General features: G+C 49.5%; 8 protein-coding genes across 8 annotated transcripts; 4 read left to right on the top strand and 4 right to left on the bottom strand.

The window, feature by feature from the left end:
- Positions 1 to 177: 177 nt before the first annotated feature.
- Positions 178 to 1473, top strand: FSUBG_3585 (uncharacterized protein; the record flags this gene model as incomplete). Its single annotated transcript, XM_036681481.1, has 2 exons — positions 178 to 233; positions 291 to 1473. The coding sequence occupies 2 exons, from the start codon at positions 178 to 180 to the stop codon at positions 1471 to 1473; spliced, it is 1239 nt and encodes a 412-aa protein (XP_036540949.1).
- Positions 1474 to 2412: 939 nt separating this feature from the next.
- FSUBG_3584 (variant sh3) lies at positions 2413 to 4822 on the bottom strand (the record flags this gene model as incomplete). The annotated part of the gene is made up of 3 exons (XM_036681480.1): positions 2413 to 2952; positions 3005 to 4602; positions 4699 to 4822. The coding sequence occupies 3 exons, from the start codon at positions 4820 to 4822 to the stop codon at positions 2413 to 2415; spliced, it is 2262 nt and encodes a 753-aa protein (XP_036540948.1).
- Positions 4823 to 8336: 3514 nt separating this feature from the next.
- On the bottom strand, positions 8337 to 9366 carry FSUBG_3583 (putative AFG1-ATPase family protein; the record flags this gene model as incomplete). The annotated part of the gene is made up of 2 exons (XM_036681479.1): positions 8337 to 9192; positions 9242 to 9366. The coding sequence occupies 2 exons, from the start codon at positions 9364 to 9366 to the stop codon at positions 8337 to 8339; spliced, it is 981 nt and encodes a 326-aa protein (XP_036540947.1).
- A 1610-nt stretch (positions 9367 to 10976) lies between these two features.
- FSUBG_3582 (uncharacterized protein) lies at positions 10977 to 11625 on the bottom strand (the record flags this gene model as incomplete). The annotated part of the gene is made up of 2 exons (XM_036681478.1): positions 10977 to 11318; positions 11368 to 11625. The coding sequence occupies 2 exons, from the start codon at positions 11623 to 11625 to the stop codon at positions 10977 to 10979; spliced, it is 600 nt and encodes a 199-aa protein (XP_036540946.1).
- A 7567-nt stretch (positions 11626 to 19192) lies between these two features.
- FSUBG_3581 (uncharacterized protein) lies at positions 19193 to 20046 on the top strand (the record flags this gene model as incomplete). The annotated part of the gene is made up of 2 exons (XM_036681477.1): positions 19193 to 19207; positions 19285 to 20046. 2 exons carry the CDS (start codon positions 19193 to 19195, stop codon positions 20044 to 20046), a joined length of 777 nt encoding a protein of 258 aa, XP_036540945.1.
- A 1120-nt stretch (positions 20047 to 21166) lies between these two features.
- Positions 21167 to 21967, top strand: FSUBG_3580 (uncharacterized protein; the record flags this gene model as incomplete). Its single annotated transcript, XM_036681476.1, has 1 exon — positions 21167 to 21967. One exon carries the CDS (start codon positions 21167 to 21169, stop codon positions 21965 to 21967), a length of 801 nt encoding a protein of 266 aa, XP_036540944.1.
- Positions 21968 to 22217: 250 nt separating this feature from the next.
- FSUBG_3579 (phosphatase) lies at positions 22218 to 23627 on the bottom strand (the record flags this gene model as incomplete). Its single annotated transcript, XM_036681474.1, has 4 exons — positions 22218 to 23227; positions 23286 to 23376; positions 23428 to 23551; positions 23611 to 23627. 4 exons carry the CDS (start codon positions 23625 to 23627, stop codon positions 22218 to 22220), a joined length of 1242 nt encoding a protein of 413 aa, XP_036540943.1.
- A 580-nt stretch (positions 23628 to 24207) lies between these two features.
- Positions 24208 to 24561, top strand: FSUBG_3578 (alpha-1 3-mannosyltransferase (Alg3); the record flags this gene model as incomplete). The annotated part of the gene is made up of 1 exon (XM_036681473.1): positions 24208 to 24561. The coding sequence occupies one exon, from the start codon at positions 24208 to 24210 to the stop codon at positions 24559 to 24561; it is 354 nt and encodes a 117-aa protein (XP_036540942.1).
- Positions 24562 to 26424: the final 1863 nt, after the last annotated feature.

The following is a 26424-nucleotide window of genomic DNA, read 5'->3' as shown; positions in this document are numbered from 1 at the left end:
TTCAATCCGTTATCGTCATCTTCTCTTTTCCAACATTCAACCTCACTCTTGAGACATCCGCGTAAATACTGCCTGTCTTCTCTTTATTTTCTCGCAATTTCCACCTTTTCACCCCTGCTTCTAGTAACCATAACGCAGATCATCTACTAGCGGCTAGGAGGCTCTCACTTACACACCATGTCTGCTTCGCGATCTGACGCAGCTGTTCCAGCAGTCAGTGCCAACTTCGAAGAGTGAGTATCGGCATGCATTTCTATCGACTTTCCCAAACATTCTGACTCTGACATCAGATCTCTCGCTTCCAAGCCCTTTCTCTTCGTTGTCGGCCCAGAGGCTAAGGAGTTCCATGTACACAAGGAACTCATCGGCCGACTATCGCCAGTTCTAAACGCTCTAGTAAACGGGAACATGAGAGAAGCCCGAGAAGGTCGCGTCGTATGGGCAGACCTAGATGTCGACACTTTTGTGCGCTTCGCCAAATTCGCCTACTCTGGTGACTACAGTGAGGCACAACCTGTTCTTATCCGGGAATCAGAACTTGATACTGAAGGCAACCACTTTCCAATCCAACCATATACTCGTGGTGGAAATGGCCATGCACCCTCGTCTGAGCAGGACTCAGATGACTCTCACAGCACCCGTAGCACCCGCTCAAATTCGGAGGAAATGCGTGACGACAATGATTTTGATGAAGACGAGGATCTTGACGACGATGATGACTCTTCCGAAGACACTCCTGCTGGATACCACAGCCCTGTCGGTGACAGAGCAAGTTCATCTGAGGCTTCCTCCACTGTAGACCACATGCCAACACGCAATGGCGGTAACCGACCACCGTTCACTTATACCTACACCTACGATTATTGCGAGTGGAAGCTGCCAGCGGCTGTTGGCGAGTTTATACAGAGTTATCAGTCCAACAACGATCAACAAAACGGCGTTCTACAGTTGGCTGAAGACGGCGGACTATCAAGACGCAAACGCAGGTGTCCAGATCAAAGTTATATGCTTGACGTAACAACCCCAATAGGAAAGCGGTTTGAAGCGATGAGAAATTTTGCCCGTCCTCCTTACAACTCATCCATGATTCACGGCGGCGCTCCGGCGGTGACTAGTTTGCAGAACACCCAAGAAGGCAAATACTCATATCTGCCTGTCTTCCTCAGCCACGCACGTCTCTACATCCTGGCAGATAAGTATGGTGTTGAAGATCTCCGCCGCCTCTCCATCTGCCGCCTCCATTGTATACTCTATTACTTTTACTTCGACCAATACAATATTCCCGACATCGTAGCGCTCGCACAGGAACTGTTCGAAAATACTGTGGAGGATGACATTGCACGAGAGATTATTGTGGAGTACTTTGTGTGCTTCATTGAGTACATTCGGGATACCCCAGAAGTCAAAGAGCTACTGCGCAAAGGAGGTGACTTTCCTGTGGCGTTGGTCTCTCGTGTGGCCATGCGCCTGTAAACTGGAGAAGGCGTACATGTGGCACTGGACTGAGATGGAAGCGAGGCGTTAGGATTAGGCATGTCAGGGCGTTCAGGATTTGACAGTGGTATTTCGGACTACTTGGCTTCGCTCCTTTGTTCCTCTACAGGAGAGAAAAGAATGGGGGGAAATCATCGTTGGTTTGTGACAGTCAAATTCGTTCACGGGATTTACTGGTCTTGCGGACAATTCGATAGAAAAGCCCAAGTTGTTAAAAGAATGACTATTCAGGACGTCATATATGCTCCGCAAGAGATGTAGTTGCTAAGACAAAAGACATCACACAATAGACACAAATAGAGCATGGACAGGTGCACAAGACTAATGGAAGTACGTCATCGAGGAATAATTTCATTTCCTAACTTTCGTCTCAAGTCTTTAATTCCTAGCTGCTAGTGGCGACATGCTACCAAGCAAGCTCCCTTTCTTCCCTCCATCCAACGACCTTGAGCCAGCCACAGAGGAAGATGTAATATTCGAAAAGAACAAACGCAAACGTAGATACACATTAGCGACTAGCGCAGCTACTTCCATCAGATAGAGGATCTCGCAGCAAGACGTCGCAACCTGTATACACGTCTCCCTTCAAACTAAATGACTGAGATGGCCACTCGCAAAGTCACCCTGACATGAGCGTAAATGGCATGCCATGCCACAATGACAGGTTAACGACCGCCTGAGATATACGAAGTTTATATAAACGTGAAACGAGAAAAAAAAAGTAGCTCGAAAGTAGCCACATGAAGAGAAGATAATTGGTCGAGTGAGTGACAAGAAGTTCGAAAGTAATTTAAATCATCCACCAGAAGAGTTAAGAAGCGTGAGCAGACCACAATGCTCAGGGTCTCTCCATGGTACCGCAGAACGCCGTTCCTTTTAATACTGTTTCATACAGGGCAATCAACGGCTGTAAGCCGCTCAATATGCCTGGCCAGGTACGGGTTTCCTGCTGAGGGAGCCCGAAGAAGATGGCCCCGAGCGAGGATCTTGAGAAGGATTCATGGGGCTGGGTCCAGGGGGGTTATTTCTTCGGTTCATCCCACTCGGGCTCTGTGAACGGCCACCAGAAGGCCCAGGTGACTGAGAACGAGGTCCAGGACTCATGGGCCTGCCACTGGGCGGTCCATTACGAGGACTGGGTGACTGTGCTCGAGGTCCTGGACTCATCGGAGGTCCTTGAGGCCGGCCGGGAGGTCCCATTGGTGATTGAGGACGGCTGCCATTAGGATTAGGACCGGCAGGTGAGGCAGGTCGAGCTTGACCAATGTTTCCTTGAGGGGTCATAGGTCGTTGTCCTTGAGGTTGGTTAGGCCCAGGTCCTCGGGGAGGCCCGCCAACCTTAACAGGAGGGCCTGGGCGAGGGCCGCTTTGAGCAGGGCGGGGCTTCACAGGACGAGTTGACAAACAGGTGCGAGGAACAACACCCTGTCGAGAACGGTCAAGTCTGATGCAGAGAGCCTAGAGAAAAGTTAGATTGGGCTGAGGCGTGAATTGAATTTTGTAAACTTACCCAGCCATCATCGTACTCGTGAAGGAGTCGTACAAGGTCACCAGCTCTAAGTTCCAATTCATCGTCCATAGTGGGCTTGAAGTCAAGTTGCACGCGGTGAACGGCCGAGTTTGCGGGTCCGCCAGCAGCAGCAATAGCCGCAGCGCCTGCAGAAGGGCTGTCGGGACCTCCAGAAGGAGCGGAAGAGCCACTGTACTCAGTACCAGCAGGACTAGCGGGAACAGCTGCCAGAGGGGCATTTGGAAGGGTTAGGTCAAGTTGCTGAGGGCCTCCAGCCTTACGGATCGAAGTCTTACGAGCGACCATAGCGGCAACTGTAGGTCCATTGGCGGCGAGGGGTCCCTGGGGAGAAGAAGGTGATTGAGGTGAGACTGGAGCGGTGGCGGCTGGGAGGGCGGCGGCAGCAGCAACAGCAATGGTCGACTTTTCCGACATGGGGCTGGGAGAAGCCCTCAGCGCAGAAGCAGTCTCTTCCTGAACGGGGGATGGAACACGCTCGGCCTGTGTGCCGAAGGGGTTAGCAGGATCGACGCTTTGAGCTGTTGTTGGACGCTCCCAGGCACTGCCTCCAATGGCTCGGGGGGACAAGGGACCAGTAGCAGGTGAAGAAGCGGCAGCTGGTACAGCAAGAGTTAAACCTGCACCTTTGCTTGTGCGCTTCTCCTTTTCAAGGCCATTCCAGTTGGGAAGGAACTGGGTGACGGGTCGGAGACTAACGCGGGGAGCCTTTGCATCAGTGCGGATAGAGGCAGTTTCAATGGGCTCAGGAGACATAGAACGACGCACAGCAGCTGCGGCAACCATTGGAGGGCCATCGTTACCAGCCATTGGGCCATGAAGCTTCTCATCATCATTCTCGAGTCTTTCCATCTCAGCCTGCTTTCGGCGTTTAGTGAAGATAAAGTAGACAAGCAAGCCCATGGCGAGTAATCCGCCAAGTACACCAAACGCGATTCCAGCCTTGGTTCCTGCACTGGTGCCACCACTAGCTTCTGGCACAGCACTGGAGCTGGAGCTAGGGAGACTCGAGGCTTCAGACATGTCGGCAACCTCACCGATAGTTGTGGAAGCAGAAGCTGAGCCAGTGGCTTTGGCGAGAATGGATTCGATAGATTGACTGCCAGTGGGGTCGCTAATAACGGAGGGGACGCTCGAGGGGTCGTTACTCGTGGTAATTTGGGTGCGAGTTCTGGTCGGTTTAGCTGTCGAGCTCTCCTTCGCATCGTCATTCTCCGATTTGCTGCGAGACTTGGCATCCTCAGCAGCCTTCTTCTTGGCAGCCTCTTCTGCCTTTTCCTTCTCTTCCTCCACCTTTTGTTGTTTTGCCTTGTCTTCGGCAGCCTTTTTCTTCGCTGCTTCTTCCTCCTTCTCCGCCTGTTCTTTTGCCTTTTCCTTAGCTTCTTCGGCTTCCTTCTTTTTCTCTTCAGCCTCTTCCTTCTCCTTTTCTTCGGCCTCCTTCTTCGAGTCTCTCTCGTCATCATCCTCATCATCGTCCTTTGAGGAGCCCGTTGGTTTAGGCTCGTGGCCTACTGTTTTATAGCCACCAATCTTTCCTTCGAAAGTAGCTTCCATTGTCTTGAAGACAGTCCTTATTTCTTCTACGATTAGATTAATTAGTACACAATTCACTAGCCAAAACTGAAATCGTAATTCGTGAAAACAATTTGGTGTACTCGAAGAAATGCAAAACATACGTGGTTGCCTCTTGTGTACATGGCGCTTTGAGCCATCGGGTGAGACGTCGATCTCATGAGCGATGTTACCAAACCCAAAAAGCCCGTCGGCCCTGCGGTGTACTTGCAGATGCCTGAGATGCATGTTTGCTGGAGTTTCGGAGGTTTAGGTATGACGGCAACAAATTCAAATAACGAGATCGCGCGAGGATCACAATTCCAAGTCCGTCGTATTGGTGAAATATATTGTCGTTCAAGACGGAATTGGCGGGGCTGGTTGTCAAGTCGACTGGAATGAAGGGCGTTGCAATAGAGGGCGGGAATAAAGAATGTGTCCCTTAGGGGTCTCGAGACTGATGTCCTTATACGGGCGGCGGCGGCGATGTCTCAGACGAGAACGGTGGGGGGTGCGTCGGTAACGAGGGTGATGTGTATTCGCAAGCTCAACTGCTAGTTACAACGTGAGATATGGATGTTGTTGGACCAGCTGCCAAACCAGACTCAAATGTTGAAAGGAAGCGGTGGATATGAATGTCGCTCTGATAAACAAACAGCGCACGGCAGCAGTCTTGCAAAAACGCGCCAGGGGTTGAAATGAATGGACAAACTGAACTTAACACGGCGATAGCCAAAGCAAGGCGACCGTGCAAAGAAACAGTTCTGAAAACGACTGAACGATTTCGAGGTTGAAAGAGTGTAAAAGAATGGATAGTGGCAGAGAGAAGAAAAGACAGTGGGCGGAAGAGGCCCTGGACGAGGATATGGTTGTGAGGTGAGGAGATGGGGAAGGGCCAGCGGCAGCTCAGTGGAGGCACTTGCCAAATACAAGGTTACCGAGCAAGGTCCCCGGACTTCCCATTGAATTCAAGGACCTACTAATGTTTGATAGGGCCAACCGAGCCCCTAAGCTAAAAGTAATCCTAGCGGGAAGCAGAGCTGAACCTGGCAGTGACAGGGCTCTGGCCATGTACTCTGAGGTATTCTCTGTGCCATGTCTAGTCTCCAGATGGGCCAATTTTATTGAAGTTTCGTCTTTGACCGGCTTTACAGTACAAAATGGTACAATTGAGATCGTCCTCAGAGCTTGGTAGAATGCCAATTACCTCCATTTGTGAGTTGTTGAGCGAACTTACGCCACATGGAAATGCGCAGATGAGCCTGCATAAAGCTACATCTCAATATGCATACCATGGTACATCACACGACACTAGGCTAGGCATATCGTATTCCAAATTTAACCTGCCACTTGTGCAGCAATCTCAGTCGTGTCACCCGTATCACCATGACCATCGCGACAATGACTACTATCAAGCCCACTAATGGATGAGACAGGGTCCTGGTTCCCACTCATTTTATTCATGAGGCGCCATGCATTAATGATGATCAGCAGAGAAGCATGCGGCCAAGGAATTCGAGTGATTTATGATTTGCCGAGAGGAGAAGAACCGAGGTGGGAGTCTTCAAGGCTGATCCTTGCTGAGTTGTGAGGACTGAGGAGGTTCACAATAGCCAGGGGTAGCGCGTTGGTGGGGAGTTAAACATCAGGGGTGGCTTGGGCCACTGACACCAGGCGTCAGGTACATAAGTCGTATGATTGGTTGGCGTAGACCCGCTGAATCTTTTTAGCCAGGAACCGTTGAGGCGCCGGCCAATCCGTAATGGCTTATCCAATCGACCCCTGTGCAGCGTGGCTGCTATGCTCCCAGCTCCAACGTCTTCCTACCCAAATTAGAGAATAGCCCGATTTCATTAAAATTATCCCACACCCACTCACACTCTCCTTTTCCATGGGCGATAGATCTAACAACCGATTCACTCAAGAATGCTAGTCTATCGAATTTGCCTTCGGTAAACGTTTTCATTTTGTCATTGGCTTCCCGCCCTTTGGCTGGTTACTGTATTTGTTGCAGCGATACTCTGTACGGAGTACAGAGTAGAAGAACAGAAAATACATCCATATTTGCACACACAGGGATGTGTTCACATCTTGGACAACTCACGAATGATCCCACCCAATGCTTTGATTCGATAATAGGAATCAGTGATATCTTTTTTGCCCTGTTTGAATGAGTGGCTCAGTTTCTTCAAAGGATATTGAATCTGGATAGGGCTCTCACTACGGAGTAGCAATTTTGTCAATTCCATTGATTCAACGAACTACTACTTATCCATTTCCACGACATCAGAAGAAACAAACTCCTCCTTTGTTTGGCACTTTGACCGCTCAACTGACGCATTGACTTTATATAGGTTGAAACGACAGATGGAGACGAGTCTGTGCCTGATCTGTGCTCCTTCAGTGTACGTACTGTACTCCGTACATATCTGTCCATCCGCTGGAAATAGCGCTTGTCATGCCGAGATGAGAAAGCATTGCGTGCAGCAATCGATTCTCGAAATGATTAGCGAAGTTTGACAAATATGAGAAATATGACTTGCACAACATCTTTGCATAAAAACGGCGAAATGATTCGCAATCTGGTCTCGATGGGCATTTTCAAACTCCAGATACAGGGATTTTAATTAATCTTTTGTTCCATTGTAACAACGTCACTGTTTCATGTTCAGCCTCGGTCCCTGTGTCTCGGTTGACAAACAAATGATATCGATGTTAGATCCATTGTTGTTGTGGATATGGCCTGTTGTTTAGATTTACCTCGACGCTTCTCCCCAGCTTCAACCACAGGCGCCGGTGTTCCGCCGTCAATGAGACAAGGCTTTCCCTGTGATACCTTACTGGGTTCCTGGGTATCTGATCAACAACTTCAGAAGGACTCCCAAGAGAGTAGATACTGGCTGGCTAAATGCCATAAGAGTCATTTCGGCTCTGTTTCGAGATCCTTGGTGTATTGATCACCTGCTGATAACAGTGCTGGCTACTCCGAACCTCTGATTAATTGGAATTTCACAGGATATCCTGTTTCCGTCCTTTCTACTCCGTATCGTTACTCAAAATTGTGAGGGTGGCTGGTCAGAGACAATTGATTTTCAGGGATTGTGATCATCAAAGTCTGAGACATGGCATTCCTTTGTAGCTTGAAATTGGTCTCAGTGTTAATGGGTGGTTCCGTTTGTCCCTTCAACCATTTTGACATCACAAGGGCCTGAAATTCCTTGCAGACCATTAAATCTGCATTCCCTATAACTAGGAGCGGTAACATATAAGGGGGGGAATCTTTGCAATCATCGGTCGAAGCTCCAAGCGGCCTCCTCAACACATCTGTTTAAGGTAGTATCACACCACCAAGTAAGGTGATGGATAAGTGGACCCCCAATTCATACAAAGGTGAATTACTGAAACACTTCCAAGTTGGTCAAGTTACGATTCGCTCTTGAATACGCCGTTGAGCTTTCTAAATATGTTCTTGAACTCTGCCCATTCCATGCGATGGGTTCTCAAGCCGCGATGTCCAACATGGGGAGTCACCATAGGAAGCGATAAAAAACACTTATCACCTTCCACGAAGTTTTCTATTCAAGCATCATCATACATCTCTATATATAGAAAGCAAATATGCTCATGTTGGAATCCAAACTGCTCGGTTCAACAGGCGTCATGATACAGTTATAAGTACAAGACCAGGCAAACGCTCGCTATGCTGAGACAATGCCCCGGGTATATAATGCTTCTCCCACGATGCAGCTTCGCCTCTTCCTCCTCACATAGAATCTTCCATCTGGCGACTTCTCGCCTTGATCCAGTTATCCTTATCCAACTTTCCGCCTTGAGCTTCAAGACCCATTCCCCTTTCTACCCATTCTTTACTCTCCATATGCCGCAGTCGACTTAGCGCACGAGCAAATGCAAATGCCTCCTCAGAACTGGCAAAGAGATTTGAGTCTTTGAGCTTGTCAACGCTGTGTACCAGGTCATGGTTGGCAGCAGCATCCTCCGCGTGCTCGTGCTTCACGCCCTGCTTCATGAGGCTCTCGGCGATCTCATCTCGGGAGACAAAGAGATCTGAAAGGGGCTTTTCTGTGGTCAGAACAAGTTTGGCATTGCCCTCATACACAACATCGATGAATGTGATGAAGCGACGCGCGAGATCTCGCTGCTGATGAGTCATTGCAGGAATATCGGTTACAATAAATGCCTCGTAAGCCCGAACCAGCTCAATGAAATCAGCGGCAGATTTTGGCTGTCGAATCAATTCGTCAAAGGTGAACCATGCCGCTCGTCCGCTGACTCGAGGAACATAAATCTCACGACCCCAGACTTTTTGCGTCTCGGGACGAGGTTCAGGCTGTTCAGGATCGCCGAGGAACCGGAACCATTTCTCTGCGTGTGCATGCGCATGGCTGTCGAGCGATGTGTGGTACACGCCAGATGGAGGTCGAGGGATCTTTCGGTAATCGGTTGGCGAGTCGAGATTTATGACATGCAAGCGATTCTTGAGAAGTTCGATGGCGGGGATGAATGACTCCCGCTGGACACCGTTCTTGTACAGCTCGTCGGGGTGTCTGTTGGAAGTTGTTACCAGGACTACTCCGTTTGCCATGAGAGATTCAAGCAGTCTGTGTACGGTCAGCATCGAGCGAGTCTGAAGTAATAAAGTGCACCCACCGTCTCAAAATCATTGCATCTGCTACATCTGTGCACTGGAATTCGTCAAAACAGAGCACATTTGCCTGTTGAGCAATGTCGGCCGCGATATATGGTACCCCGTCAATGTCGTTTCCATGCTCCATTTTGAATCTGTGAAGTCGCTTGTGTACATCTTGCATGAAGTTGTTGAAATGAATTCGACTTTTTGACTTGACAGACGGAGGCAGAGTTTCGTATAACAGATCCATCAACATGGTCTTGCCACAACCCACGTCACCATAGAGATACAAGCCCCTCGGAAGATCGTTAGGGATATCCCCAGTAGCCGACCTGCTGCCGCCTGCGCCGAAAAGCGACGAGAATATTGACTTCTTCGTGGGCTTGAGGGATTCGATGCTGGGGTGCTGGACAGGCGGGGCGTCATATTTCTCCAACTCATGATATAAGTTTTGGAAATTCTGTATGATCCCTTCTCTCTTATCAGTACTGGCTTACGTTCCTGACTGGATTCCGATATTCTTACCTCTTTGGTGTTCATCGTTTCGCAATTTCCCCGCCTGTACTCTTCTGTCGTACTCTGGAATTGGACCTCCGCCGTGTATAGGTTCAGCATCAACTACTGTTGCCATGGAGCGCGATCGGTTAAAACATGACGTCGATAAGTTGGCGCCTTGGACCGTAAGGGCTTGTTGTGTTTGTCGGCAATATAAGCCTGTCCTCAAGCCCTGTGATGTTGCGCTCGTCCGAAGCGTCCTCGCAAATCTACCGCCATCCGCCGATAGTCGTAACAATCGAGGATGGCGAGCAGTGGCTCTACACCTCAGCGCGATGCGCATTTTGATCGCATATATGTCGTCAGAATCGAGGCGGCTTCGTTTGCGATCGACCGTTCGTCGGTGAGTTTACAGGAATAAGTTTGTAATATGAGAGAGTTAATCATGGAGGGGAGTTGCGAATCCGGGATTCAAGTGACGATAGTGTGGGCCGGGTTTAGAATTGGTCCCGGTACTGGTGACCCGAAGGCTGCCGATAAATATTCCCGGAGGTCCTTTCAATTAAGCAGTCTTGTGTCAGCTTGCCGAGGCTCACTAACAGAGGTTACTTGATGGCCTCCGGCAGCCTACCCTAGGTACTAAGATGTTCGACTCGCACTTCAAGAGTCAGCTGTTCACAAATTCACATGATGTATCGCCAACAATGCAGACTCACATCTCTAGGTTTAAGCCCTTTTTCAGCTGTTTCTAAACGCTGTATTCGAGCATAGTTAATTATTCAGTTGAAGACCGGCCCGGTGACTCTACTCTCGGGGTCTTCAATCAAGATGCCGACTCAACTCCGAAGGCAAAGCATCAGCAAATATGTTGTGTATCCTCCCGCGCAGGTCAGAACCCTTGGATGTTACGAGGTAGTTCCAAACTCCCTGACCACGACCCGGAGAACCATCTCCGACCAAGGTTAGTGACTTGATAATAATAACAAGTCGCCTTCCAACCCGCATATGGTTATCATTACGATATTAGGTATCTGGAATCTGGTGGGTAACGGGGTTCGAGGTTGTGCATCGGTCCAATAAGTACTCTGAACCAGTGATCGATTCGTTGCCTGGTCGGCATAAGCTTCAATATATGGGCTCACAGGTAATCCTGTGAAAAATAGCTTCAAATTACTCCCGCTGTTTTAAACACTGTTCCCAGGCGATTTCGTGAATATCATGTCGCATCTGTCCTAACATCCCACAGACACTCCGCCTAACTTAGGCCATAATAACTGCAAGACCAATGACAGCGACCAGACCAGCGAGAGGAGCACCAAGGACACCAGCAGCATTGTCATCGTTCTTATCATCTTTGGACTTTCCGGAGCTGCTGTCGCTGTCTGAGTCGGCGTCATCAGCGTCCACCAACTCGCCACCAAACGGCTTCTTGCCTGGGTTGACTCCAGAACTTAACTCCGATGCACGCTTCTTGTAGTCGGAGAGAGTCTTGTTGGAGTCGGCGTTGATCATACCAACCATACCCGAAGCGCATTCTTTGCCCTGGGAGGAGTAGAAAGGAGTAGGGTCAGTGTCGTTGACGGTGACCTTGAAGATCTTGTCCTAGAAACGTGTCAGAAATCGCAAAGAGGCCCGAGGAGTCGCAACTTACGGCAGATCCATTGTCAGTGGGAACGAAACCGGAAAAGAAGCCAGTGCCCATATCGAGAGGAGAGCAAGGGTATCGGTAATCGCCAGCAACGACGCTGTGATTCTTGGGCTCGAAGTGGAACTCAAGGACATCACCCTTCTCAGCCTCAACCTCCTCAGGGTCGAACTTGTCGTCGCTGGTAGCTGTAATTTTAATGGTCTTCGCGCTGGCCAGGTACGCCAAAGCGGCTGAGGCGAACAACGTCTTGAGCGAAGGCATTATCGGTGGGTGGTAGAGTGGTGCTGTAAAACTACGTGATGCGTGGTGCAAGAGATTAAGCCAGTGAGGATCAATAAGTGAGATACCTAGGTAGGCAAGTTGGAATTTATCAGTTTATGAAAAGTTGACCGCTACGAGGAAGCCTGATGAAAAAGATTCAACGTCGGGCCAAGAGTCGCCTGTTGCCCAGCAGCCCCTAATATCAGGGCAATTTTTCCGTGTTACTTCTGACATGGGCCAGTTGATACTCTATTGTGATTGCCCAACAGAGACACGAAGATCAGGATTTGACCAAGGGGAGATCAAGGAGATGCAGGGGCTCTCCATTACGAAGGATTCACTGGTTGGTGCGTTGAGGTCGGATGTTTGATCCATCGAGAGCCCTGTTTACTAGTGCAACCCCAGCAACCAGAAGCACCAGGAAAGAAGCCTACCCTAGAGCTCCAATTAACAGTTTGAAATCTGCATGTTCGTCCAAATTGACTTGCAACATGCCCGATCCTTCGAGTGGACAAGGGTTCGGGTTCTAGAACTATGGTGTAAGATAAGACAAGACTAATCCAATGGTATCGAGGGAATGTTTCTCCAGTCTCGGACGAGATTTCAGACACATGCCATTAAACAAAGCTGTGGAGCACAGCTGAGACCATCAGTGTAGAACGAGATGAATGCTGCAAACGGCTGAGCGGGTGCACCTATCCTTGTTGCTGATCTCGAAAGGTAACATGGGTTCCATTCACCGCTCTATGTACTCGTGCCCGGTTGCGACGTAGTACGCTCATACGTAGGATGCATACCTCCCTTGGTGCATCATAAAGGTTGAATGAAGAACAGAGAACGACCTATCCTATAGGTAAGTTAGTACGTAACTACATGTGCCCTGCAGGGCAGGCATTGTAATCTTCTCATGACTCTGGTTACTTTTCAACGTCCGTTAGTGAAACGATGGTATGTGCATTAGTTAGTTGACAATGCAGGCACGCACTATGTCATGAACGAGAACTTTGATCGTTGTAGGGCTTAAATCTTTTCCCACATCATGAAGCTTGTTTTCACCAAGTAACGGTGTAATGTACTCTATACATACTCCAGGTTGGTGTATTGACTGACTCAGCTCGTGCCCCATTTCCCGACATCACTTCCGGGGTCACGGAATACCGGTGTTGAGAACCGGAATGCTCCACAACGATTCCGGGTCCGAGTGTTCAGCGGACCGATAAAGAATCAACCTTCTCCGGTCGCTGGGCATTTTCGGCAGCTATGGCCAAACCTGGCCGTAAACCCGAAGCGAGTGGTCGGGGACTCGGCGTCCTCGGCCGAGAATGACTAGCTCGGACGTCGTACGTCGTATGTAAGGGACGGATCCATCGACGCCAGTCTAGATCCCGGGAATTTGATGATGGGGCTGAGCCGCATCTTTAACTTTGGCCCAATGTAATAATGAACGGACTGCTAGATCGACGTTATGATCTGCAAAGTAAATTGAGCCCGTAACATGATCGTGATGTCTAGTGACACATGTGTCATCCCCACGGACGCAAACGATATTGGGTTTAATATCAGCAAATAGTCAAGTTGATGCAGGAGTTTCAGTAAGGAAAGAATCAGCTATTGCGGCATGTCATCAAATTTCCCCAGTACCCCCACATACATACTTTAAGGCCTGAGGCTGAGCTGCAATGGCAAATCAAGGGGCCTAAGGATGAAGAAACATCGTTTCGCAGCGTGCCTCGCGAGTCTCCTACCACATCTAGGAGAATCAATATTGTGATCCGCAAACAGCTAAGATATATGGTCTGGGTCTCGGCCTTGTGTAGACTGGGGCCAAAATTCTCACGTGAAACACGAACGACATGCGACTTTCGATTCAGCATCCAAAAGATCATACAGATAAAGTGGTAAAGGGATCAAGCCACACACTAGCTGCTGTCACCGGCTATTGTACCTGAACAAGGCCACGGAGGCTATGGTGTCTTTGAACGTTTTAGCGGTTCATCCCTAGGGCATGCATGTCATCAATGGAATCTAGAACGTCGTATTACTCACTACAATGAAGAACAAAGAGAACAATACAGTAAGTAGAATGTAGCGTAATGTTCAATAAACAATGGGCTAGAACGTTGAAGAACACAACTGTACACTACCGAATACCCCAGGTGATGGGAATGTTAGATGTCCCTAGTCGTCAATGAATTGAACATTGCCGTGTACTTTCACTTACCTACTTTGTTATCAGAGTTTGTCTCTATGCTTAGAATAGCTATTTAGTTACTAAGTGCTGACTATTTACCAACAGCGCGACACAACAGGAAGAGTAGCACAACTGAATACTCAACAACACAATCAACGAGACGCATGCGAGATTCCATGACCAATGTATCCCGATCGCCAACAACAGCCTCAAAAGAGGTACCTGAGAACCCGAGCCAGTAAAACTTCCCCGGATCCCCAACACCGGACCACAAATGGAACTTTGGGCTCTGGGCCATGGGAGGAGACGAAGACTCTACCGCGCTTTTCATCATGGTTCCAACCCCATCGACGATACGACCCCAAAGAGTCCTTTTTTCCATTCCCCAAAGTTACATTCCTCATTGACCAACCAATAGAAGTCAAGTGTCAGATATGCCATCAGGCGAGCTGTCAGATCAAACCAGACGCAGAGCCGCCTGACGAAAGTACGTTTAGTTTAATGCCATGTGGTCATGCTGCTTGCTTGCAGTGCCTTGAAGGGTGGTTCGAGTATCAGGGCACTTGCCCCTTCTGCCGAGTCGATCTCATCTATCCCGGGTGTGGGCATAGAGTTCCAGTGAGACCCCTGACTAGGGAAGGACTTCATCTGCTACCAAGGACACTACCAGACCAGGGCAGGATCCCGAATTTCTGTGCGCAGTGCCTCAAAGAAAGATTGTTGAGTCAGGCAGAAGAAAAACTTAAACAAGCCATGGAAGGGTTTAAAGCAGCCAGACTGCGATTTTACCACACCAAAGCGCCCGCTGAGGCGGCAATTATGCTGAACATGAGAGTCGAGTTTGAGACAGTGCTCCGAGATGAGGTATACCTCAAACGACTAAGCACGTGGTTGACAAGCTGGTAGGGTGTCATGATGCAGGGAGTCATGACTCAATCGATGGTTGGTAGGTGTGAGATAACCTTTGAGATATAACTAGTATCCGCGGACTTCGCAAAAGTACACGATACTTAGTCCGTAGCAATAGAAACTTCCTCAGTTTGCTCGAGTCAGAAAGCAAAGAATATACAGGGATAGACAGTGGCTGAAAGAAGCGGTATCGAGCAACCCAAGAAGCCACGAGTTACTTACCTGTATCTTAGGCATCATCGGCGAAGCTGCCATGGAACAACGATATTTCTCCCCCATAACCACCTGAATCGCGAATGTGACGTGGATGCTACGTATGCACATGCGTTGAGAAAAATTTCCCGAGGACTTGCAAGGACGGGCCGACAATTCAGCTGTCTAGGGACCTCATGGTGGTCGATCTGGTGCATAAGCTTGAGTCGGTACTGGGTTTCGCACCTAGTGTCCGTCCGAACTGACTCGACGACCTCTGATTGGGAGCGGCCTTGGTTTTGGGTGGTTGTGAATTGCTTATTAGTTTTGTGATCCGAGGTTGGCGTCTCGGATGTTTTGCAGAATAGGGAAACTAAACAAAGAGCCGCAGGGAGATATAGAGGGCTGAGTAATTTAGACATGAGGGAGAATTAAAGGCAGCGCGCGCGGACAAGAAGGAGAGTCCGAATAGGTAGTTGAAGTGGATCTCCGGCGGGAAGAGGGGCGCAGGGCAGACCCACTTTCAACGGCAGCTCCGTGACCGCGACGGGCAACAACGGGTCGGGACAAAAGAAAAAGAGTCAAGACAAGATTACAAAGACATTAGTGAGTGAGCCATTTCCGTGCTGATAAAAAGCTCTATTCACCATTAAAGTCGCCAAGATTGCGTATTGTCGAGTCAATGCTTCTCATGGTTTCTTGTTTCTGACCCATACAATTCCGTGCTTGCAGCATTCTCGGCCGGGTCGTCGGAGGACCATACAAGGATGGTAAGAGTATCCCCTTTCCCCTTGTAAGTGGGTGTGACTGTGACGCAGCTTGAATACCTAGTTTTTCTTTTGTCAGTCTGGGAAACGGGTTGATGTCCGGTACACCCGCCCGCTACCACGACCGCGGCGCTGGGACTCATGCTTGTAAGTTGGAGGGCCTGCTGTAGTCTCCATTGAAACATGTAAGTGACACATCATATACGGTGAGAATAGCTAGACGTAAGGGCATTAAGCGAGACCAATGTGTATTATCATACTCCGTACGAGTTCTAAAGATGGCGAAGAAATGACTGCCGACCGAGGCATGGATGCGTAATCGGCAAACCGAATTTATTGTCGGCAAACAATAGTTGTGAAGATTATAGACAGTCAGTCAACTTTATAAAAGCCTGTCTAACCGAGGATTTATCAAGGGATCATAGTATACTTGATCTGATACTGTACTTAGATAGCGGTTTCTGATACTGACAGCCGTAAATAAATAAAAGTCTATCGATGACTAACAGTTCTGGCAATTGCTTGTCTTGTTACCAAGCTTGGGTCGTTTAAACTGACCAGTTTTGCTAACCCTCAACGGTCGGCATTTGCCGAGGTGGGGACATGGTCTGGACTCAGGCCCCTCAGCCACATCTCGACGTTGAGTTCCAAACCCTTGGATCAGCCTTGGGGTCGTCTTCTTCCCTGGCGAAGATCGAGATTTAGGGGGCTCACTCAAATTTGGGGAATGGCAGGCACATGACGATATCTTCGCCAGCCCAGCCCCAGGTGCAGAACACACTGCGTCATAACTATCGCGACATCGTCTAGTCATTAAGGCACAGCCAACTCAATCATAGCATCCAATCTCAATCTGTGCATTCTCCTGCGCAAATGTCCCTGTCCTGCTGGACTTACCCAGCTTGGCTATTGCTTCCACGCAAGCAAATGACTGCTCAGATGCTTTCTCCTTTCACACGGATCAACTGGGATAGCTAAAAGAAAGAAAGAAAAGTTCCAGCATGTTACATCGCATAGACGTGCCTATTGCAGTACAGTATGACCATGATCCGCTTGGTTCGTTCTAGGCTCGCGATCTGTCTCCCTTAATTGATCCCGGCCATTTCAACAATGCTATTACGTTCTCTGTATTTGCGCCCGCCGCGTTAGGTATTGTACCTACTGTGCAATACGGACCTCGAGCTGTGGTTGGGCCATCTCTGTTTTGGTGTAGCCATTCGAATTTGCATCACCGCCTATTGTTTTCTCATTCTGGACCGTTGCGGTCCTAGTCATACGCCGTGGAATCTAACTGTGATCGCATAACAGCAACGGGGATAGTGTTGACCCACCAGACGACGCCTTCATAAACGGCCAGATGATACGTACGTACTCCTCCATTTTGTTTGATGGATTATTATGGATCTGATTTTTTTTGTTTGGAGACTGGCCTTGTCGTTCTTTTTTCGGTTCCCTAGACATGAGCGACCGTGCATCGCTAGCGGCATCCATAGCTTCACATCCTGATCTCCTAACTCTCCTCAGAACGCCCTTGTTATATTTCGAAAAAAGAAAAGAACGGCGACTGGCAACACCTCCAACAAAGCTTAGCCTTAATGGTAGCTGGGGAATGGTGTCACCCTAGGGGTCTTGGTTCCCACGGCAGCACGGCTCTTGTGAGATTTCCCACTACATACATGCGTAGATGCCTGTCAGCAGACTATGTGTTTTCAAGATGCTAGCCTTCACGATCACAGGCAAACACGATCGCAAAACATATGAGGATACACATCTACTGCCCCTTCGCCGTTGCCGCCGCTGGAACAGTGTTGTGCTCACACATAACTCTGTGTCCTCGGCTATGTTGGCGTTGGTGTTGGTGTTGGATTGGGTTGGGATCGGATGGGAGGGCTTGATACTTTCATATCCTCATGTTCTCAGCGACTGGGTTTCAAGGATGCGTGTTTATGAGCGCGTGGCTCAGCAATGATCTCCGTACAGCGCACCCTGTCCGTCTGACTTACACCCACCTTATCGCCACAAGGGGCTAGGGGAAATAAAAAACGACCCCTCACACCAGCGAATTTTGGTGTAGTTGGGGTCGTTTAAATTTCCCCCCCGAGGAGGGGGCAATAACGGCTCACGCCAGCCCGTCTTTTTCTGCAGCGAGGTTCGAAAGTGGGTGTGATGTGCCGTTTATTAGCCATACCCTCGGAGCCGCTGCCCTCGCAATCACCGAATCATGTCGTCGTCAATGGGTTTATGCCCAACCAAGCATGATGCCCATTCACCAAATCACTAACATCGGCGGTTTTGGGTCCTGGCCCCTCTACCGTCCAGGCCTCCGTCATTTCAGCTACAACTCCGCTTTCCGTGAACTCAAAATCTTCTCAGCCACTACCTCCCAAGGACAGGATCCCTGGAGGCATCGCCAGTGGTCCCCAGACACCTATTTGCTGTACGGCAACACTTCCCGTTCAATCAATTGCTTCTTGGCACAGCTGCTAGAATGGTGGTTTCATGGCTTTCGATACAGTTTCTCACATCCCCAAGTCTCATATTCTGTCGGGCCCGCCTGGATGGAGTACATACGTGTATACGGCTTGCTAGTGAGACACCTATCTTCTGTTTCCTCTACACCCCCTAGACTACTGTACAGTACCTACCTACCTACCTACCTACCTACGCAATGTGATCTCAACTTCACTCGCCTCTTGAGAATGTCAACAAGATATCGGACGGGGCATGTCAAGAGGAGCAATTCGAAAGTCGCGGTGTCAGCGTCCAAGTGTGGCTTGTTAGCATTTTCCACATATCGAGTTGGTGGCGCGCTGCTCGCTCGCCCGGTTCATGGATCTCTTGCTACCGAGTTGACCGGCTCTTTGTCTTTTGCAGATTGCAATGCACCAGGGTTGCAGCTAGCTCATGACTGTTGCTTGTAGCGCAGCCCTGCAGCATATTCCCAGCATAACCGGCTGCCACTTGCATCGACTGGTCTCGTTGTCCCGCGCCGGCCCAGTGGTCTTCGTCCCAATAGGGCTGCCCCGTCCGTTGATGGGGTTTCTCCGGGCCCTGGATCTCTAGAGGCACATGTATCTGATACTTCCTCCAGACCGTAGTATGATGCCCCCAATACCTCTTTCTTTCCTTTCGCCGTATTCTAAAGAAACACCTGCCGCTGTGGCTGACCTTCCCATGTGGCGGACCCTCTCGTGAGCTTATCGTCTTGAGTCTTCATAAATACCCTGGTATATGTCACCGCTGGTGCCCCATCCATCCTTTCAATAAAAGGGAAAGCTTCATCTATTAGACCTGGGTTGTTTTTCATCAGGACCGCTCCAGCTTCATACCACTTGGACTCTTGCCCATTATCATTTGTGCCTTTCGTTGATTCTCACCAGTGTTGGTTGTTGACCAACACCACGGCGCTGTCGCAAAGAGCTTGTCACGAGATTCGCGATCTGGCCTAGATGCCGAACACTTGTCGCATATTGACAACGCCTGTCCCGTCAAGTTATAAAACGACTAAATGTCAACGCCGGCAGTACGTGGCCCGTTCCTCTGTCCATATCCGTTCCTCTTCGATCCATGTTCCTAATGTTGGCATGTCCTTGTCTATAGCAAAAAGCAAACCTTGCCCGGATTAGAGATAATCAGAGGAGATCCCGGGCCCGAAGAAGAGAGTATCTCCAAGAGCTCGAGCAACGACTCCGAGTGTATGAGTTGCAGGGTGTCGAGGCGTCTTCGGAGGTGCAACATGCTGCGCGGAGGGTTGCAGAGGAGAACAGACAACTCCGTGGTCTTCTCAACCGTCATGGGATCAGCGATGACTACATTACTAGTTACTTGAACTCGGGCACAGCATCGCAGAACGATCCGGCAGCAATATCGCACTTCCCCCCAAACACTCACAGCGATAGTGTCCAATCCCTACAGCAGGTCATAGCACCCCGGAGACCTACAGCTCTCGATACTGGCGTATCTTACGGCCTCCCTCCGCAGGAAAGCCGTGAACCATCTATCGCGAGTGGATCTACGAGCAGTTCTTCTATATGGGAATCTGGCCAAGCCATCCAGCCACCTTCAGCATACGCCCGGCCACTCCCCTCCAACGTCCCTACACCAGTACCGAGGCAGTCGATAACTTCATCAATGCATCCCCAACACTACACCTCTCAGATGTTCCCTGATCCTCAAGTTTCACGGACCGAAAGCTACCACGCTATCGCTACCCCTGGATCTTTGATGGATGATCCCCGGCGACACAGCTACTCTGTAGCACCCATGCCTGGGGATGTCTCGTCAACGATGGGTTATAGCATTCCCATGACTTCCTTTCACAACCCTGTAGGACAAGATGGTGGCCCTTCAGGACCGTGTTGACTGGATGGCCAACCAACAGAGAGCTTTTGTCCGACCCAATGGACTTCGTTGCGCCCGGTGGCCTCAAAATCCTCTGCCATCCACATCGAACAGGTACCGACAAGCAACTTCGCGTTGATGCAATTTGCGTGAAGTTCAAGAGGATTCGATAAAATCGCTAGGCATAAGCTCCTTCGACCTATCGAAAGACTTGACCTCGCCTTTTGACGGCGATGTGCATTTCCCCACATATCCTTATGGGTTCCCTATCGGTCGCCCGTCTTGTCGAAACACATCAAGCTTGTATGTGGGTGGTGTTCCATGTCTTGCCATGGCGAACTGGGCAATGAAACGGAACCTGGGAGAGACCTCTGGATGAGCAAACAGTGAAACCCAGCGACAAGGCTGAGGTCGACCATACTATGATGTTCCTGTAGCTTTGTCCTCTACAGACAAAGATCTTATTGTTGGAATGTCTCGCAGAATTCTTGGAACATAAAGCATAAGTCGAACGTCGACAGCGACAAAACGAACAACGAACCCAAAGGAACAATGGGTCTTTCATCAATCTTCAAAGAACGATTGCTGATAGGGCGTTGAGAATAGGAGATACCAACACATGCTATTTCTCATATCGAATATTAATCAAGTACTCTCTCGAACCGACCGTTGTTCGATCATTCACTTCAGTTTTCGCATCCTTGATACCGTTCACGACCTCACAACTTGACAATTAAACATCTATGGCAATGCTTTCTGCCGATCTGGGAAAGCAGATAGGAACAAAACGGGAAGAGCTTGACCAGGTCATATCTGCACCGCCTCTTTACGAACAGGCAGTCGAACAATCTACTGAGGACATCTTTAACACTTTGCGCTGTGCGGAACGTATGTCGCCTCACACCTATAAAACCTCCCGCCGACCCGGATGCAAAGTATTTGCAAACATCCCAAACCCTTCACACGGGAACAATTACATGACTCCTGATGAATATCCGAGGGATAGAAGACTTAGCATCCCGTTGACTTGTCGAGTTGAGGGCATACCGCACATTAAATTATCGGTTCCAATCTTGGGCTTATCCACTGTCAAGCCAGACCACCAAGTATCAAGGAAAGATCAAAGCAAGCTACATCCAACATGGGTCAGCAAGCGAAGAAGAGGAAGCACCAGGAAGTCTCGGCGGAAAATGGGCGTTATGGTCCGTATGGCACAGGCGAAAATACCTCCTCAAGATTCTCAGATTGGTTCGAACTCTTTTCAGTCCTTCGGACTCGTGTCGGACGCAAAAGGTTCAAGCGCCATAGTTCATGGCACAAGGGAGAGGAAGAAGAAAGGACACGACTATCTTCGACCTGTATCGAAACATATTCGATCCTGAGGCCGAGACTTCTTGGTGGAGGTGAAGAAGAATTCTTGTCTAGACATGGTAGGGCACCAAAATATACGTCGAACGAGGCGGAAGAATCCGCTGACATCGACCAAAAGCATGCCTGTAGCTTCGACCAGATCCTTGATAGTTTCAATCCAAAGACGGCTTCAGAAACAACAACGGCTTCGGAATTCCCTGAACCCGTTGTGTCGCATGATTGGAACACAAACAGAGCGTTCAGCATCGACGAGGTCAATGCTGCCGCCGCTGTCCTTACCCTTGTCTCTGACATTTGCAGACGTTGTGGAAGACTGTCTACTGAAGACCAAGTCATACTGCGTGATACCTTGAAAGGGATGCCATACCTCTTGACACCTATAGGAAGGAAAAACGAACCCGAACAGGCACTCATGTTTCAGATCGAGGTCTACGAGAACCCCGTATCCTCAAGCTGGGGGCCTATTGAAAGCTTCGACACTTTGCAAAATTGGTTGGAATTGCTTGAGAGGTTTGACAACTGTGCGGAGCTGCATCCAAGCCAGGGACCAGGAGGTATGTTGATAGTGTGAGTGGCTTGTTGCATGGGCTTAGAACCTTTGGAAAGTAGCTTGGAACTGATCGAACTGCATTGCGTGGACATCAAGCATATATGAGGCGTACCATGACGATACCCTTTGATTCAGGTGGTATATAATGAATTTTAAATATTATCGAACTCCATACCCTGCCCATAACCCCAAACCCAAGTTAATTCCGTGATACAAAGCCACATCTGTGGCCGGTAGATGTGAAAATAATAGACAATGGCAAGATAGATGATCACAAGAAGTAATCCGCAACTGGCTTCTTGGCAGGCATTCCTCGCGAATCTTGGGGTGCAGCTTGGAAAACCCTGTATCGCCGCGCAGGACCGCTCCTAGGAGGCATACTACCCTCGATCATGACTCCAGTACCACCATCGCTTCTGCCAACATCACCGTTGCTACGGGCGAAGAGACCTGTGCCAGATTCGTCCTCGGAGAGTTCCAGGACTGCAGCAACATTTCCACAGCGGTAACAATAGTTTGGAGCAGACCATACAGTGACGATAGAAGCGTCGAACATTTCCTTGAATCCCTCCATGACAAGCTGATGCGCACGGGCAATGAGACTCAGGTCGTTTCGATGGTTGAACACCTTGACGATATCAGCTCCAAAGAGGAAGCCTGCACCTCGTGGGGAAAGACCCCAGCCGTCAATCTCATCGGGGTCGGACCAGAGTAGATCGCACATGGCACCCTCATGAGGAACTTCTTGTTTGCGGTCAATCAAGCGAATCTTGTCAACTGTATCGACCAATGGACTCAAACCGCCGTGAACACAAAGCACTGCTCCGGCTGGATTCCCCACCGAGCCACCGCTTGACCCTGAAGCGCCCGATCCAGGGGGGCCTGTCTTGTCCATTGCTGTCCCACCTGGGCTTTGGATCTGATCTTGCGAGCTATCATCTGGCCGACGTCGGGGGAAACGGCTCATTATAGAGCCGTTCTGGTCGCAAACCTCGATCTCGGTTTCGTCATCGACAGGTTCCACCCCAGGCGACATGGTGTTAGAGGCGCCCAATACGATCGCACCAAGTGCCAGATAATCAAAGATGTCGCAACAGTAACGCCAAACATTGGCGCTGCCGTACTTTCTTATACACTCATCGTAAAAACCGTAGACTGTGGTGATTTGGCGGGATTCGTGGTTGCCGCGGATTAGTGTCATTCTATCGGGGTATCGAACTTTTAGGCAGAGCAGAAGGAGGAAAGATTCCAGTGAATAGAAGCCGCGATCGACGAAGTCGCCTAGGAGTTTTGATTAGAGGTGTGAAAGTTGGTTGGATGTGATGAAGACTGGTCTTACCCATGAAAAGGTAATTTGTATCTGGAACATCGCCTCCAACTCGAAAGAGCTCCATCAAATCGTGGAACTGGCCATGAATATCACCACATATCTAAGAAGAGAATCAGAGATTGCTGAGCCTTCATCAAGGCATGAGGCATACCGTTACTGGTGCCGTTACAGTGACGACGTTGCCCTCTTCTATTAAAAGTTCCCGAGCTTTATGACAGAGCTCGCGGACTTGCGCTTCCGGAATCGGTCGGCATGCGCGCAGCTGCGCAATGGCCCTGAGTATGAGTTATTAGCTCAAGAATCCGAAGACCGGCGATCGGGCATTCAGCCTCACTTATCAAGGTCGCTCATCCTGAAAGGGTAGAGTTGGTGGGCTGGCACGTGGGGATGCGTGCGCCGCTAATCTTTAATCCTAAGCCTTGTCGAAGAGAATGATCATAACATATCGTGTGTAGCCAGGAGCTGTTATGCGATACAGTGCTATGCGATACGACGTGATCTGAGCTGAGCGCGGGGATGACTTGAAAGCTGGTCTCGCGAGTTGGTTGTAGTTGGGGATTTGGAGATTTCGCGATTCGCGGTGTTGAGTGACGCTCTTCGGGGGTGGAGACACCCAGCTGCCCCACCAATTGAACAGCTAAAGAACGGGCTTACATAGAGCCGAGGCCGAGACAATCCCCTTCCGCCGGTAGCCAATGAGAGTCACATCATAACTCAGGTTTGGGTGAGCCTTTACGAATTCTGGATCACCACAACAAATCGCTCGAGACTGTCGGCAACGTTGACCTGGTCAATGCTTGTCCGGAGGACGATGCTGCAGCTTTGATGTGAGTTCAATGGCATCTAGAACCCATTGAAACACCCGCTGACGACCAATTGAGACTTTTAGAGTCCACATTAAACCAAACGACCTCCAGACCTACCCAGGATCATGCCACCACTCCTTCACCCAAAATCGCGAATGACATCGTCGCTCTTCGCAACGACAGTCGCCGCATGCTTTCTAGTCGTCACGATTCCGCATTTGCTTCCTTGCCCCGTGCCACGGGCCCGCTTCGCCGATGGAGATGTTATGGTTGACGAGAATGGCCGACGGATGAGATGGAAGAGGAAGGACGCCAATCCCAAAGTCGAAGATGGGATTGTTCAGTTCAACGATGTGGCGAGTGACGAGGCAGAGAACGCACAAGATAGAGCAAGGAGGGAATGCCCACTGCCGAAGCCGGGAGGCATGCTAGGCGAGTGGTTGGGATTTCACAAGAGCGACAAGGAGACTGGACGATGACCGGCAAAGTTTAAGCCGACAGATCTCAAACCTATATATCGAGCGTGGTAGCTCCCCTTGGTACGCATCTGGATGCTCGAATAGCACTCAGGGCGGCTCCTATGGGTTTTGTCTGATATGAACTCCCCTACGATCCTACGAAAACGGGCAAACCATTGAAACGGATTAATAGAAGAGTGCGGTTCTTGGAGACCGGGATTGACGGCTACTGGAGGGTGATGGCCCTCCTCGAATCCCAGGCCCTAGATGACAACCTTTGTTGAAACATAGGTACCTTAGCTATGCCTACCCGAGAAGCATAAATTAGAAATGACACGGAGGAAGACGGGGGAAGCATAAAAAATCATAATTGGCTACTCGTCATACTACATCAGTTTGCCAGATACCCAGGAGGTTCCACTTGGTTGGGAAAATAATTGTGTAATGATAGCGAAGTCGGGATAACCACCTGCTAGGATGTTTCTCTAGGTAGTGAGAGATCCGAATGACTACATTTCTAGCTTACGGAGAAACACACACCACCTCGAAGTAAGGTAAGGAAGTTTAAGTAGGACCTTGAAAATATAAGCCTGCTACAACCGAGATAACTACATGAAGTCTAGAAAGGATAGGCTGGGGCTACTATTTGTGTAAGTCATATGGAGTTTAGAAGTGAGAAAGTCTAAGGACCAAGTACATCAGATATCCCAGAATAGCCCGCTCAAAATACGTTAGTATGGGCCTAATACCTGTGGGGTTAAATCAAGGATGAAGGAGGATCGAAGAATTGACGATAGTGACAAGCGGCAAGCGAAGTTTATCGTCTCGGCAGGCTTTTTGATGGAACCTAGTCTGATGTCATGGACACAAGTTTCCTTTGAAAGTTTGTAAACTTGTTGTTACGATGAATACTTGTGTATCTGGCTCGCGTGATTGCGGAACATCGGATTGTGTCGCATGATACAGAGTACCCATTGACCAAAAACCTCGAGATTTATTCGCGTATCCGTATCAAAAATCAAGCCCAGGCACAGAGACCCCTTTGCTCTGTGCCTGGAGCCTGTCAACCAAGGATCTGCGTTGCTGCAAGGAGGCAGCCAGAAGCCATGTAACGACAACTAGGCTTGCTGGGCACGACTGGGGTTGATAGGTTGGCAGGGGTATCGTGCGAGGATGAGAGACAATGCTTACAATGCTTCACGTAGATAATAGAGACTGAGAACCAGGCTGCAATGAAACCTCTAGATAATAGGGTGCAATGGCTGGGAACGATGGACCGTTAGGCCTCGATGATTTCATTACACAGAAATGCATGCATCCATGAGGAATATGGCAAGAAACAATCAATGCAAACGACCTGGAAGTGCCTTGCCGGCCTATGACGCTCTGGCGCTTCTAGAGCTCAGCAGGTAATCTCACCCACTAACGGTTAATGGATGACGCCTTGGGGGGGTCCTGACCCAGCCTGCACAGACCAGGCCATGGGCGCGTCGAAACGCCTGTCAAAAGCCTGAGGACGTGGATCTCCAATCTCTAATTTCCCAGTTTATTTCGTTACCTTCCGTTCCAACTATTGTGTTTTTTGCTGTGTGTCGTGTGCCTTTTGTGTTCATTACATTTTCTTGAACTCGAACTGTTGACGGTCACGAACACCCTTTTTCCAATTAGAACCTTCTGTTGCATGGTTTTCCTCTGTAAAACACAATAGACTCCGGCAGCTTAACCCACACCCACTTGTCGCCGGCTCAGCCGCGCTTTAACAATTCGACTGCCATGCCAGTTTGTCCTGGGTACGCTTTGCGATCGCCCTCGCCGGCTTCAATATCCAGCTGAAGACGTACATATCGCGATCGTTGGCTTCCTCGCTGCCGCCACTGATTTCAC

The sequence above is a fragment of the Fusarium subglutinans genome (assembly GCF_013396075.1).
Source record: "Fusarium subglutinans strain NRRL 66333 chromosome Unknown NRRL66333_c0000030, whole genome shotgun sequence".
In the NCBI taxonomy this organism is placed as follows: domain Eukaryota; kingdom Fungi; phylum Ascomycota; class Sordariomycetes; order Hypocreales; family Nectriaceae; genus Fusarium; species Fusarium subglutinans.
Note: the sequence above shows the minus strand (reverse complement) of the source record. Positions and strands in the feature narration are given on the sequence as shown.